The sequence below is a fragment of the Mirounga leonina genome, unplaced genomic scaffold, assembly GCF_011800145.1.
Source record: "Mirounga leonina isolate KUSES-001 unplaced genomic scaffold, KU_Mleo_1.0 Mir_115, whole genome shotgun sequence".
Classification (NCBI taxonomy): Eukaryota; Metazoa; Chordata; class Mammalia; order Carnivora; family Phocidae; genus Mirounga; species Mirounga leonina.
Window position 1 is genome coordinate 10,387,517 of NW_023270268.1, and position 14,615 is coordinate 10,402,131.

The following is a 14,615-nucleotide window of genomic DNA, read 5'->3' on the forward strand; positions in this document are numbered from 1 at the left end:
GCCTTGTTGGGCCTCACGTTCCTCGAGTCTGTGGATGCAAGGTAGGCCACTGATGAGGATGACAGGTCCCCTCCCTGTCTCTGTCCCCCAGGGTGGCCAGGCAACCAACCTGCAGTGGGAGGAGGAATGTTACCATCTGCGGATGATCGAGGTGCAGCACAAGAGGTGCCTGGAGGAAGCGCAGCTGGAGAATGACACAGCAGGTGAGGGCCAGCAGGAAGAGAGGGCCCCGGGCCCCTCGGGGAGCCCTGCTTCTCATCACACTGTGAGCCCAGATCCAGGCACATTCTTCCCACACATGTCGGGTGGGGATGGCACCGTGGAGCTGCTGGGGGCGAGGAGAGGATGCTGGGAGAAGCTGGGGGACCAGATGGAAGCAGGAAGCCCTTAACAGGCCTCTCTGATCCCACCACCTGCCCCAGGTCTGGGATTTCCCTGCTGTTAACCAAGGAGAACACACTAGGTTGGGGGTTCTGAGGTCCAGCTCCTTCCTCCCAATCCCAGACTCTGCACCCAGACGTGCCACCTACACACACTTTCCTCCCCAGCCCAACCCACCTTCAGCAGGCCAGATGAACCGTCAGCTCATTCATTGTCCAGCTGATGAGACGAGTCACAGTCAAACCTAGAGGCTGAACACATGGGGGCCCAGTTCCTCCTCCTGAGGGGGTGTGGGAGAGCTCCAGCCTCATGGTGGGAAGGGTGATGCCAGGGGCACCCTTAGGCCGAGGCTGCCCAGCTGCCCAGAGCCGGCAGGACCATCCCATCAGATGACAGACAGCACCCTCTACCCCTGGTGCCCCGCACTCACGGCTGCCCAGGGAAGGAATGGGAGGAATTAGAGACCTTCCTTTGAAAGGTACCCTTGAGCCAGTCTGAAGGGTGGGCAGGACCTGGAGAAGCAGAGAGACTCGGGGGGGTGGGGGTGGGGGGTGGGAGGTGCCTGGGCAGACTGCTTATGAGGAGTGGGGGTGGGTATGGAGCTCGAGGCTCCCTGAGGGCAGAGAAGGGCCGGAGCAGGTGGGGGGCTGTGCCTGCTCTGGGCGTCCCTACCAGGTCACCTCCCTGAGGCCACACTTGCAGTTATGTAACCACCTTGCTCAGGAGTAGGGAGCATCTTTACACCCCCCGGGCTCCCCAGTCTCCTGTCACCTCTTTGAGGCTGACAGTTATGCAACCCCTCCTGGATCCCTCCTTCTTGGCCCTGGTGCCCAGAGTCTCTGCCTCCTGCATCATAAGGGAGTGTCTGTAGCCTCCTGGAGAGCCTTTACCTCCCCCAGCTCTTAAGGAAGGGCAGAGCCCTGCCTCCTGGGCCTTCAGACTAAGCCCTGGGTGAGGGGTGGCCAGACCACCCACTGCCTATGCACCACCCCCCACCCTCCAGGGCAGGGAGGCAGGAGATGCGGCAGACGGGCCTCAGCGGGCCCCCGCAGTGGGGTCTGGGGCTGCAGGCAGCCCAGAGAAACCCAGACCCCAGAATCCCAGGCCCCACTGCGGTGCCTCCTAGGCCCCGAGGGCAAGCCACCCTCGTGATCCCAATGAGGTCATTGCTGGCACAGGGCACCTGTCGGGTGCCAACATCCTGTCACCAGGAAGGCGGCCTGGGATCCGAGGAGGGCGAGAATGTGTCTGTGGGCGATGAGTCTGCCCGTGACCTTGTGGGGCTCTGTGCATGTTCGTGCATATCCAGATGTGTGCTCTTGGCCCACGTGGGTCTGGAGCTGCCTGTGCCTCTGGGATCTGTAAAGCCCCATGTCGGACTCTGAGTGTCTCTGTGTGGCAGGGGCATGTGTCTCTGTCAGCCTGGCTAGGCCTGGTGCACTATGTCTTTGTGTGTTGGTTTGTGGATGTGTGTGTACGAGTGTGAATATCTGCAGTATGCCCACTCCTATCTCTGCGTGTGTATCTCTGAGCTGCATGGGTCTCTCTGTGCCTTTGTTTGCTTGTGCCTGGTCTTTCCATGTCCAAGTAAGTATACGTGTATGTGTATTTGCATATATGGCTGTGGTTCTTTGTGTCTGGGAGTGCGCGTCTGTGTGTCTGGGAGTGCGCGTCTTTGTGTCTGGGAGTGCGCTTCGGTGCGCACATGCCTATAAAATGGCAGAGCAGAAGCCCCCCGCCCTGCCTCACCACCTCCCACCCCAGGCTCCAGGCTTGCTTTCTTGCTGAGGTGGCAGTCCCCAGGGGGCACACACAGCCAGCCGGGGCCCTGCATCTCTGTGGGCCTGGGGACATATGTGGTGGGGCCTGTGGAGCCTCTCTGGGGCATGCACAGAGACAACAGGCTCTCCAGATTGCTGGCATTTGCTTGCCTGTCACTTCCTTCTCAACTTCCTGAACCTGCTGCCTCCTCCAGGAGGCTTCCCTGACCACATGCCCTCAATGGCCTTTCTTCCCTGGCTCCCCTGCCATGTCACAGTTCACAGCCCAGTCTGGTGGTGTTGAGAGTCCTTGAGGCCAAGTGCATCCTCCCGAAGGGCAATGCCCAGTCTCCCTCTCCCTGTGCCGCTTCTGGGGAAGCTGAGCTCAGGGCCAGGGACCCAGCTCCGTGCTGAGCTCGAGATCCAGAGAGCTCAAAGTCTGGCGGGGACCCAGACACAATAACTGGCCTACAAAACAAGGTGTGCCCAGCCTAGTCAGAGGGCTAAACAGTCCAGCAGAGCAAAATTCCCCACAAGAAATGGGCCTGGAGCCCTTCAGAACGGGAGGAGTGCAAGAGGTTTCCTGGAAAGGGAGCGTAGGAACGTGTGAACGGGCTGCACCATTCACCAGCGATGTGACCTTGGGCTAGTTACCTTATTGCTCCATACCTCAGTTACTCCTCTGTAAAATGGGCGGGTTAAATAAGTTGTTTATTTAAAGAGAGTAGAACAGTGCCTCCCAAATACAAAGGCTATGTAAGCATTTGCTGATATTATTAACAGGGCCTTGAACGGCTAGCCGGAGGTGCCTGGCCTCGTGGACCCCTCCAGGGCCTCCAGAGAGGCTGGCACAGGAGTGCAGGAGGGACTGGGAGCCAGAGGGAGGCCACAGAAGCCTCAAGACAGAGTGGACAGAAGTGGTTGGGGCCCCCAAGGAGGGGAGGCTGTGCTCTCTGGCCAGGCCCCGCAGATCCAGGTGCTGTCAGCCTTCAACCTCCGCCCTCCCCAGGCTGCTGCAGCCCCAGAAGGCCCCCTTCCCCACTACCAGCCCATCTGGCACTCAGGTCCAGCCTCCACTGCCCCCCCACTGCTGCAGCCCCAGAAGGCCCCCCCTCCCCACTGCCAGCCCATCCGGCACTCAGGGTCCCAAGTCTCCTCCCCAAGTGGGCACATCCTTTCAACTCCTCTTCCCAGACCCCCTTCTTGAGAACTTATGAACCTTCGGACCTCGGCTGGGCTGGGCTGGATGCAACTGGCACTGACTTTGGCTTGGGGTTGGGTTTCCTGAGAAAATCTATGGGCCCGGCTAGGTTGCAAAGAAACAATGAATTCTCCCCCAGGCAAGGGGATCCAGAGGAGTCCTAGTCCCTCACTGGCACCCAGACCCCGAACAGGCAAAATCATGCATCTGCCTATTATAGCAGACTCCTAGGGACCCCGCTGTGCACCCTTCACCAACCAGCCCTCGGGGCTCACCTGCAGGGCGGGGTTTTCTCTGAACTCACCTCCTGAACACCACCACCCCACAGTGCAAGTCACAGTTTGACTGAGTTGGGGGCATATGTGTTGCTTTTTTAATTTTCTGAAGACGCCTCAAGACCTAGCTGAATCCCAATCTCCCCACCACCCCATCGTACCCAGCACCTCCTTTTATGACAAATATTTTTTAATGTCTCCTTTACTATAAAACGAAATTCAGGACATGTGCATTCATTTTTTTTTTAAATGAAGTTCTGGTTGTAAAAGAAAAATAAAAAGGGAAGTGATTTAAAATGAAATACTGTGCACGTATTCAGGCACGATCACACTGACAGATAAGACATAGTCTAAAGAATGTATCTGTCCTTGTACATTCTGGAAATGTGCCAGGTAGGTTGACCTAGACGGTGGTTGCTTCCCTGACTCAGGTCCACGGGCAACGTTGCTGGAGGTAATGTGATTTTCCAAAACCTTAATAATGTTCAACATGCAACAAAGCACAGTCTTCCCTCCCTTTACTCAGTTGCATTTCTGGAAAACCCCATGTATGTTAAATCTGTACAGTAAGTGCCTGGTGTTTATAAGCGAAATGGAGTAAGAGTCTAGGCTCTGGTCATTACAAAAGGTTTTCACCTACACAAATGCCCAGGGGATCATCTGAAAGTCTTGCAGAATACTACACAATTAATTATTGTGTGACACCTTGCAGGATGTCTGCCTGACATCCCTGGCACTTGCCCATAAATGCAGGGTGAGACCTTCAATCTCAAACAAACAAAACCCCCACCACTCTTCCAAACACCCCCAGGGGCGCTCCATCTCTTGCTGAGGACCATGGAGCTGTAGTCCTGCTGCCCATCTGGACAGGCCCTCTGCAGCCTGGGCAGGGTGGGGCCAGCTCTCTCAGACTGGAGGTTCCTCCAGGTGGGACCCTGGAGGAGGAAGAAGAATGGGTGCCTGTGGGCTCAGGCCCCAAGGCTGGAGGAACCCGGTGACCGTGCTGACCTGTGTGTCCTCTGCCTTCCCCCCTTCCGCCATCAGGCTGCAGCAAGATGTGGGACAACCTCACCTGCTGGCCAGCCACCCCTCCGGGCCAGGTGGTCGTCTTGGCCTGCCCCCTCATCTTTAACTTACTTTCCCCAGCTCAAGCTCAAGGTAAGAGGCCTGGATCGAAGCCAGGGAGGTGGGCCAGCACAGGTGGTTCCAGCTGGAGTGGGTCCTCCCCTGTCAAGGAAGTGAGAAGGCAAAGGGCAGTGGTCAAAGCGGCTCGAGCCATCGGTTGGGGGGCTTCCTGGAAGAGGTGTGCTGGCATCAGGTCTTCGAAGGATTCATGGGACTTGATGAGCTCTTCACATAAAAGATAAGCACGTGGGAAGAGCTCACTAAATATTTGTTCAGCAATTGATAACCGATTGACTGACAGATGCATGACTAAATTATGGCTCCCATGGTGCCGACGACATTTTGGGCTTTGCTTACACACCTTGTCATGTTCTGCTCCAGTAAATGTTCTCATAAAAGGCAGAAAAGAAAAGGAGGAAAGGAGGAACCTCTTTAGGAACTGGGTTTTCTTGCTATCGACTAGCTAAGGAAGCTTCCAGCATATATTCAGCCATTCTTTCATTCCGTGAACATTTCTTGAATATCTACTAGTATGATACGCGTGGGCTAGACAAACACAGGGCAGGAGCATTAGAACAGCCATGCTGTCTGCCTGGCTCTAGTTGAAGAGACATTTAGCATGAAAACAAACACATGTCATAAACGGTGAGGAGTCCTGGCAAGGAGAAGGGGGTAAGGCACAACATTAAGGCAGGTGTTCATGGGTAGAGGCGGTGATACTTCAGCTGCCGCCCAAAGACCTGGAGGTAGGAAAGATCCTGGGTGGGGCGATCACGGAGAGGGACAACCAGCAGCCCACGGGATGGACACCAAGGAAATGCAGTGGAGGCCCCAGGGTGAGCAGAAAGAGCTAAGGGGAGGGAGGAGAGGAAAGAGACCGGCGGCAGAAGCCCTGCTGGCCCTGAACACTGACTGAGGACTTGGACTTTTTCCTAAGTTCACTGAGAAGCCACTGGGGTGGCTCCCCCTCCTCAGTAGGGGACTGACATAGTCCAATTTAGGTTTAGGTTTTTAACCGATAATTCAGATTTCCATGAAAGAAAGGATTCTGGGAGTGCAATGGGAAGACCCAGTCACAAGGTAATGGTTTGGACTTGGAGCATGGCAGAAGAGAGAAGTGGTAATGGTTTGGACCTGGAGCATGGCAGAGGAGAGAAGTGGGAAACTTGCCTAAGAAGGGTGTGCGTGACTCATGGCAGGGAGTGAGGGATCCAGCATGTCCTCCTTGGGTCTAGGTTTGATGAGCTGGGAGACTCATCAAAGACTAAGGGAGGAGCAGGTCTAGAGTGGGGAGGACCTGAGGGAGGAGCAGATCTGGAGAGGGAAGGACCTGAGAGAGGAGCAGGTCTGGAGGGCGGAGGACCCAAGGGAGGAGCAGGTCTGGAGGGGGGAGGATCCGAGGGAGCAGCAGGTCTGGAGGGGGAGGACCCAGGGAGGAGCAGGTCTGGAGTGGAGAAGACCCAAGGAGGGAGCAGGTCTGGAGGGGAGAGGACCTGAGGGAGAAGCAGGTCTGGAGGGGGAATGACCCAAGGGAGGAGCAGGTCTGGAGGGGGAAGGATTAAGAGGAGCAGGACCTAGATAAGAATTCAGAGGCTGAGCAGAAAGACTCTTGGACATCTCTTATTCTAGGTGGCCTTTCCCTCTCTGTACCTGTTTCTCTGTAAAATGGGGACAGGTGGTGGGCCAAAGGGACTCTTTGTTGCAGGCTGGTTTTGCACACCCCCCTCCCCCTCCACCCAGTGCTCAGTGTCATGACCTCAGCAGTGAGAGAGATATGTCGGTGCCCTCCCTGAGGAGTCTGGGAGCAGTCAGAAACGTGCCGTAATCCAGGCCAGCTCTCACCTAGCCCAGCTCTCCGGGGGAACCCAGCACCTGGGCAGGTAGGCGATGAACTCCGGCAGCTCTGGTGTGTCCAATCCGCAGAGCCTGGCAACCAGCCTTCTCTCAGATCCCTGGAAGTGCCTGCTACTCGTGTTCCTCCCTGACACTCGGCTAATTGCATTCCTCCTGACGGCTTTTCCTTCTGTCCCTGCTGGAATTGTCAAGGCCGCCCCTTCAGTTAAGAACCTGGGCGGCAACCCCCCATCTGGCTAGCCCCCCCCCCCCCCCAAGGCTGCCAGCCTCATCGAGGCCCACATGTGCCTTTGTGCAGATGAGAAGGCAGCCCCTCCTCAGCCTCTCACCAGAACCCACCTAATGACAAGTTGAATATGAGGTAGACTGTAGCCGCCATGTTTATCAGCCAGATGCCCTTGCGCAGTGAACAACCTGCACAGCTATACCTGGTGGCCTTAGCCTCTGAAAAGGGTGGAGAGAAATGGGAGACCAGGTTAGGGGCTAAAAATGGAAGGGAAAGAGGGCGTGTTTTCCTGGGAAGAAGGTGTGAGCCAGTGACCTTAAACTCCAAAGAGGGAGGTTTGTGAGAAGGCAAGTGTAGAGCAGGGACAATGCCAACCCCAACTCTTACCCCTTTGGGTAACAGGACTGGGGAAGGAATGTCCTCCCTGGAAGTATTGGAAGGGTCATAGTTCTACAGGGAAAGCTGAAGACACCTGAAGAGGATAAAGACTGTAGAGTTAGAGAGAAGCCATCTCCCCAGGCTGGGTGGTAACAACCGTGGAGGAGGCATGTTGGCCAGGCAAGGGACTGCTCATCAAGGCACCAAAATGTCTATGGGGGCTTAGTCCTTTGATTCCTGGTCTTCACGTCTTTCATCTGTGGTGTTTTTACCTTGAAATATTTGAAGAGACATTTTTTAAGAGTGACAACTAGGATCGATGTTTTCGTTGAGAAGACTCCACATGGGCTGCATTACCCATGTCTGTGGGTCTGTGGGACACCTCCTCACCCTGCTTCACCCCCTGCATCGTGAAGCCCTAGATAAGAAAGTCTTGACGCCAACCTGAGACGTTTGCCCCGGCTCACTGGGACGGGGCACCACTGACAGGATTTCAGCCGGAGAGCACCATGGTCAGAGCTAGGTTTGAGAGCAATCTCCTCAGCTATCTCGGGTTTGGGGGCGGGTTGGAGGGGACAGGAAAGCAGGGAGACCCATCAGGAGGCTCCTGCCTAATTCCGGAGAGAGAAGATGGTGGTGGTGGTGAGGAAGGGTAGCTGGGATGGGACTGGTGACTGATGGGGGAGGGGAGGAGAGAGCAGCAGGAGGAAGCAATTCCCGTTTCTACTTCCATTCACTGAGCTGTGCTTTTCTCATGGAGAGCCCAGGGAGGCGGGGAGGGAGGGCAGTGACTTCTTGGTGTGACCCAGTGAGCCGCAGGAACCTGGGAGATTGTGGGGTTAAAGTCCCTAGCCCCTCCCTTTCCCCCTCCATATTTCCCTCTACACACACAAGTTCTACTGGTTCCCAGGCCCAGGCTGGAGACAGACTTTGGACTGCTTCTTGGGGTCTCATGGTGGCCACCCTTGAGAGCTCTCTTCAAGAATAGTTCCCTTGGAGACCTGGGCCACAATCCCAGGGCTCTACAAAGAGGCCACCCAACCCTGAAGATGACCCGCTATCCGCTCCCATCCCCCGATATCTGGGGCAGTCAGCCTTCCAGGGGACAGGGTGCCCCTTCAGCCACTCTGGGAGCCCAGAAAGATGCAGAGCCAGGCTAACCCACGACTGTATCCCAAGCCTGCTCCCTCCTTGCTGTGTGACCGTAGGCAAGTCACCCGACCTCTCTCAGCCTTGGCATCCCCCTCCTTTAGTGAAACTCGTAATAACTCCTAATGGCTAGCTATAACACAGTCACATTTGCTGTCCCCAGCGCCTGCGGTGTGGATGCTGATGGGTCACCTAATTCATGATGGCACCAGGTGTCCGCTATGTCACGGGCCTGGCCTCACCGAGGCCTGGTCCTTCTGGCCAGTGAGCAGCTCAAAACTTGAGGCATTGGTGTCCCAACCTCAAGGCTGGCTGATTTGGCCTTGTCGCCTTTTTTGACTTGCCCCAGGCCCCCGGTTGGTGGGGGAAGTCCGCACAAGAATCAGATCCTGGGAGGGGCCCTCGGTGAGGTCCTGAGATCTGGGGCTGAGGCAGGCCTGGTTGAAGCCTACCCAGGCTGCATGGGGGGAAAGCTAAGGGGCTGAGTGAGGCTGTCTCTCTTGCCCTGGGAGCCTCTTGCAGCAGGGCCGTTGGGAGGCCGGGACGGAAAAGGGCTGCCAAGTCAGGAACTGGCCCAGCCCGACACCTCTGCCTCAGCGGAGTCTCTCCTGCTGGCTCCAGGACCTCGCAGTGGGAAGAGACCCAGGCCGGGCTACTCCTCCCTGGCTGTCCCTCAATTCCTCGGCCATCGAGTAGGGTGGTTAAGAACCTCTTTCAAAGGGTGGCCAGGAGGATTTCCAGAAAGAGCGGACAGGGAATCACCCGGTCAGGTGTATGCCAAGCCAAGCTGAGAAATATTAAATGCACATGCACAGTGACCCTCCCCGAGCTCTCAGGACAGCTCGACTCCTCCTACAGCTCTGCGCCTGGACACCCGAAACAAGTCCTCAGGTCCCCTCAGTGCAGGCGGGGGCAAGGTCGCCTGGGACGACTCTGGGGATCACACCTGCCGTAGCTTCTCCTCTCCGTGTGGCCTGGGGCAGGTGACCAACCTCGAGGAGCCTGGCTTCTCCAGCGGGAAATGGGATTCCCTTCCTCACCGGAGGGTTGAGGGGATCCAGTAAGACGCTGGGCCTCAAGTGCTCTGTCCGGTAGCAACAAACGAAGGTTCTCCAAACTTGCCATTGTGCCGGAGCTGGTGGTGGTGATGCTACTTGGTGCTGATGCTGGTGACCCCAGGGATGAGAGCAGCTGGGCTGCTGGTGGGGAAGGAGCTACAGGGCGAGGACATTGGGGACCCTTCTTCTTTCTCAGCTCTTCCTCATCTCACCTCATCATACTCTCCCTCCTCTTCCATCCCTTTACCTCCTCCTCCTGCCCCTTCTCTCTCCTCCTCTCCTTCTCCTCTCCCCGCCTCCCTCCCACCCCAACAAGCCAGCTTTCTCCGGGACTCAGCCCTGGGTGCTCTTTAGTGAGTCCTGGGCTCTTCTCTGGCTCCCCCATTTTCTCTGCATCCCCTCCCCAGGGCTAGAGAGCGGGCCACCACATGGGTAGCCCTCACACCACAGGCCCCCTTAGTAGGTCCTGTCCCTTTGCTTCAGCTTTGGGCCTCTGAGGACAGTGGAGGATGCCACAGCCCTGGAGCCCCAGCCGCAGTGAAGTTCAGCCCCAAGATCCTGCAGGGCTGTGCTGCTTGATCAGCCCTCACACATGCCTTTGCCTTTCCCTGGCCAGGACTCCCTGCTTCTCCACTTAGGATTTCAGACTTGCGCCCTTATCAGGCGTCCTCCTTCCTGCCTCACCTTTGGTCCCTCTCCAGTGGCATGTCTGAGCCACGCTGGGTGAGGGAGGAAAGCAGGCCCGTCGGCCCAGGCAGACTGACCCAGGAGGAGCCCCTCGGCCCAGCCAGAGGGCACCTGTCTGTACCCACCGGGCAAAGAAACCCTCTGCCACACCAGCGCCTGTGGCCCTGTGACAAGGGTGAACACTCAGCTCATGACGAGGGTCACAGGTCATTCTGTACCAAGAATCCAGGCTGTGACGAGGATCACTTTATTTATTTTGCACCGGGGTTCAGTTTCAGACATGACAAGGGGCAGGGCTGAGCCCAGGAAGGTCTGCTCTGACTGTCACTCGTGTTGGAGGGTCCCCCTGGGCAGCCCTGGAGGAGATTTTCCCCACCCCAAGTCCCCCATGATGCCCCGGGGTCTAGGGCAGGGTGGCTGGAGCCCATCACAACCAGGGGTAGCAGGGATAAGGTGAGCTCAGAGACAGCCAGGCCCCACGCCTACTCATGGACTCACCCTGCTCCCAGCCTCAACCTCTCTCTTCTCCACCCCCGCCCTCCGCCCAGGCCGCAACGTGAGCCGTAGCTGCACCCACGAGGGCTGGACGCACCTGGAGCCTGGCCCCTACCCCGTTGCCTGTGGCTGGGATGACAAGGCATCAGATTTGGACCAGGTGGGCCTCAGTGCACCCCTGCCCCACCCCCCACCCCCCAGCGGGCATCCACCTGCAAGGCTCCTCCCACTCTCTCCTAGCAAGGAGTAAGGTTGCTGTCTGTGTGGAAGCCAGGACTCCAGGTAGGGGGGGAGGCTCCGCCCTGCCCAAGCCTCCTCCCTCACCAGACCTGCACTTCCAAGGGCTCATCCCCTTGTCTCTCCCTGACCTGGAACAGGAAGGGGGCTTTCACGAGGATGACGCAGAGCAGCAGAAGCTGAAGAAGCATCCCCCGGCTGGGCCACCCCAGCGCCTCGTGGGAGCCTTGCTCCCTCCCTAGAGGGGACAGGCCAGGCAGGCCTCATCTTCCCGTCTCATGCAGAGGAGAAACTGAGGGGCAGATCCTGGAAGGACCACCCTCAGATACCCAGCAGCCAGCCAGGGACAGGGACAGGAACAGGGACAGGACCGTGGTCCTGAGGCCCAGGACAGGGAGATGCCCTGGAGCAGGTGAAGATGTGCTCACTGTATGGATGTGGGCCCAGGAGCCAGGTAGGGATTCTGACAGGAAGGTAGAGTGTAATTGGAGTCGTCAGCTAGGAGCCCCTCACTGCTTTGGTGTGGGGACACAGGTGTGTACGTGTGTCTGTCGGCTGTGACGTCTGTCCCACCCCCAGACACTCTTCTCAGAGCTTTCACTCCTCCCACGAGGGCAACTTCCTCAGAGGCCCTCAAAGCCCACCAGCTCCTCAGGCAGGATCTAAATCCCCTAAATCCCACTTGACCACTTGCCTGGACTCCAGCAGGGGTGGGACGTGGAGAGTGAGAAGGGAAGGGCCCAGTGACCAAGGCTCTGCATGTGTGTCCCTGGGGAGGGCACTGGGGAGGCATCCAGCAAGAAGCCCTTGGATTCTAGCTTCGTCCTGCCACCCCCTGAAAGGCCAGATTGCCCTCACCCTGCAGACCGCTGCCTCTGAGCCCACGGGGGCAAATTACCCGCGGTGTCTTCTTTGGCACCCTCATGCCCTGCAGCCTCTCTTGCTGCCCAGGGAAAGGGCCTCATATGGAGTTTGAAGGGCGAGAGTGTTGGGCTGTTGGGGGACCAAGCCCTGGGCCCCTTCATCTGCCAAGGCAGGGATGGGAGGCAGGGTGTGTAGGGCACACACCCCTGCCAGTACCCCCTAGATGAGCCCCCCACAACTCCACCTCGGACCCCCCCCCCACTCTCCCCTGTAGCAGCAGTCCATGTTCTACAGTTTCGTGAAGACCAGCTACACCATTGGCCACAGCCTGTCCCTCGCTGCCCTTCTCGTTGCCACAGCCATCTTGAGCCTGTTCAGGTGAGGTCTAGCCCCAACAACAAGCCTCAGAGCGGACCCAGCCAGCTTGCTTCTCTGCTCGAGCCCAGCCTGGCCCAGTCGTGCTCTGGCCCCCTCCCCGGTCACCCCCCTCGCACCCAGGCAGCACACAATCCCTGTCCCCATCCCCTGCCAGGCCAACACCCTGGGGAGACAGCAAGCTGCTCAAAGTGGTCCACCTGTCTCAGCCTAGTCCCCACAGGATGGCGCCGAGCCCGGGAAAGGGCACCAGAGGGTGGGGCCGGCCCTGGAGGCTGAAGCACTGGGAGGCCAGGCTGCCCTGGGGCTGGGGTACCTGCGGGCAGGGCCTGCGCTTGGAGGCCACATGCTGCCCCTGCCTTACCCTCGCGCGCGTGCGCAGAGCACTGGACAGTGTGGTTGGGGTGGGGGTCCAAGGCCCCTGCAGCCGCCCAGCTCTGCCCGCCTTGCTCAGGAAGCTCCACTGCACGCGGAACTACATCCACATGCACCTCTTCATGTCCTTCATCCTGAGGGCCGCCTCTGTCTTCATCAAAGACTTGACCCTCTTCGACAGCGAGGAGTTGAACCATTGCACCATGGGCTCGGTGAGAACCCTGCCCAGGCCCACCTCGCTCTCCCTCTTCCCCTTCACCTTCTCACACTTGATCCCTCTTCTCCCACTTTCTCCCCCTTTCCTTTCTCCTCCTTCCTCTTCTCTCTCTCACCAAGGATGGCCAACCCCCCATCTGCTGCCATCTGCAGCTCCTTGAATCCCACTCCCCTCCCAGCAGCAGGAGATGGTGTTCAGCTTCCCCAGGAGCTCACAGATCTGCCCGTGCCCATGACAAATGCCTCTCCTGGGTGGGAAATGCGACATTTTATGGCCAGAGTCCACAACCTCCCTGTCCCGCCACTGTTGCTGACTTCCCAAGTGACCTTCAGGAACTCCCTGCCTCAGTTTCCCCATCTTGCAAGGACTTCCAAGCTTCCTTCCTACACCCTTCCACCCACCACCACCACCTGGAGCCAGTCCAAACACACAGCCCTTCTATTCCCTTCTTCCCCTGCCATCAGCCCCGTTCTGGGCCTTCCTTGGGAAGGGAAGTTAAGAGAGTGTCTAAAGAATTCATTGCCCATCACTAAGGGGTCCATCTCCAAGTGATCGTGAGCACTGGGCCCCCTCTCTGAGTGCCCCAGAGCTAGGACAGAGAGCTCAAGACCAGCCCTGGCTCCCACCTATTCCTATGATTCTTATGGCCAGGGACTCATTGTTTCATGAGGGACATCAAAGGCAGTGCATTATTTCGGGGGTCAGCAATACCTTCTCCCCAGAGAATAAACCTATGATGGTGGAATCTCGGGCATCTTGACAAAGAGGGAGGGAAAACCCAGAGTGGCCACCCTGGCCAATCCCAGAGCTCCTCAGAGGATCCCACCCAGGAACTGGGACCCTGGGAAGCCAGGAAGTCTCCAGCACACTTGTTAAGGAGAGTTGTGGAGACTGGCTTCCCAGTTCATTAGCAACTATCTGAAGCTTTTCTAAGGCAAGAAGCAGAGATAGTTGTCCTGTTAAAGAGATGAGCTATTCTAGTTGTAAAGCAAGTGGGGGAGGATGGGGGACACCAGCCCCCCTGTAGCTGACAGGACTGGAGTGCCACCCGAGGAAGGAGCCTGCAGCCAGAGGGACAGGAGAGCAAGCTGCTCTCTGAGGATGTCTTAAAGCCAAGGGCACAGGAAGGAAGGGTGGGCACCTGTGTTCCAGGGAGGCGTGGAATCTAGAGGGCTTCCTGGAAGGGGATGGCTTTAAGCTCTGGCTCACAGCTCTTTGGGCTTGCTCTGAAATGGAAGACTGTTTCTGGGAGAGGACAGAGGGCCCAGAGGACCTTCTGGTCATGCCAGGTGGGCCACCCAGAGCCCCTGATTGCCCTACTCAGGGATCCCCTTGACTCTCCCATTGTCCTCACCTGCCTGGGGAACCCACTCTCCTGCCAGCTCCTCTGCCCCCAGGAGGAATGACCATCCCTTCCCTCTCCTCTTCTTCATTTCTACTTCCTTCTCCTCTTGCCTCTTCTCTGCCCCCATCTGTCCTCAACACTTCCATCAGGACCCCACTCCACAGCCCGCAGTGCATAGCCCCACACACTCAGGCAACTCTTGCGAACTCAAGCAAGAATTCTCCCTTCTTCCAGCTACCTTCAATCCTTATTGCAATAAGGTGAATGAGTGGGTGAGGAAGGGGTTAAGTGAATGGGTAGGTAGAGGGATGGCTGAGTAAGTCGGTGCATGGATGGCTGTGTAGGTGGAAGGATAGATGGGTAAAACAAGAAAAATTGGATTGATGATTGGTAGGGGGTGGGTGAGTAGATAGGTGGATGGATGCATGACTTGCTGGATGTTTAGGTGGATGGATGCTAGTGGGTGTCTAGTAGGTGGAAAGGTAGAAGAATGGAGAGATGGATGGGTGAGTGCATGGATGGATTGATAGATGGGAAGATGAATAAATGATCAGTGGATGCATGGATGGTGGATGGACAGACGGGTGAGCTGGTAGTGGGTATCTTATGGGTA

General features: G+C 57.4%; 1 protein-coding gene across 1 annotated transcript in view; it reads left to right on the top strand.

Moving 5' to 3' along the window:
• The window catches only part of VIPR1 (vasoactive intestinal peptide receptor 1), a 30,617-nt gene that overhangs the window by 10,604 nt on the left and 5,398 nt on the right, over nt 1–14,615 (top strand). Inside the window, exons 2-6 of the mRNA XM_034989068.1 lie at nt 92–203; nt 4,662–4,775; nt 10,643–10,749; nt 11,965–12,068; nt 12,520–12,652. Of these exons, the coding sequence (XP_034844959.1) occupies nt 92–203; nt 4,662–4,775; nt 10,643–10,749; nt 11,965–12,068; nt 12,520–12,652 (570 nt within the window). The remainder of the gene's footprint in view (nt 1–91; nt 204–4,661; nt 4,776–10,642; nt 10,750–11,964; nt 12,069–12,519; nt 12,653–14,615) is intronic.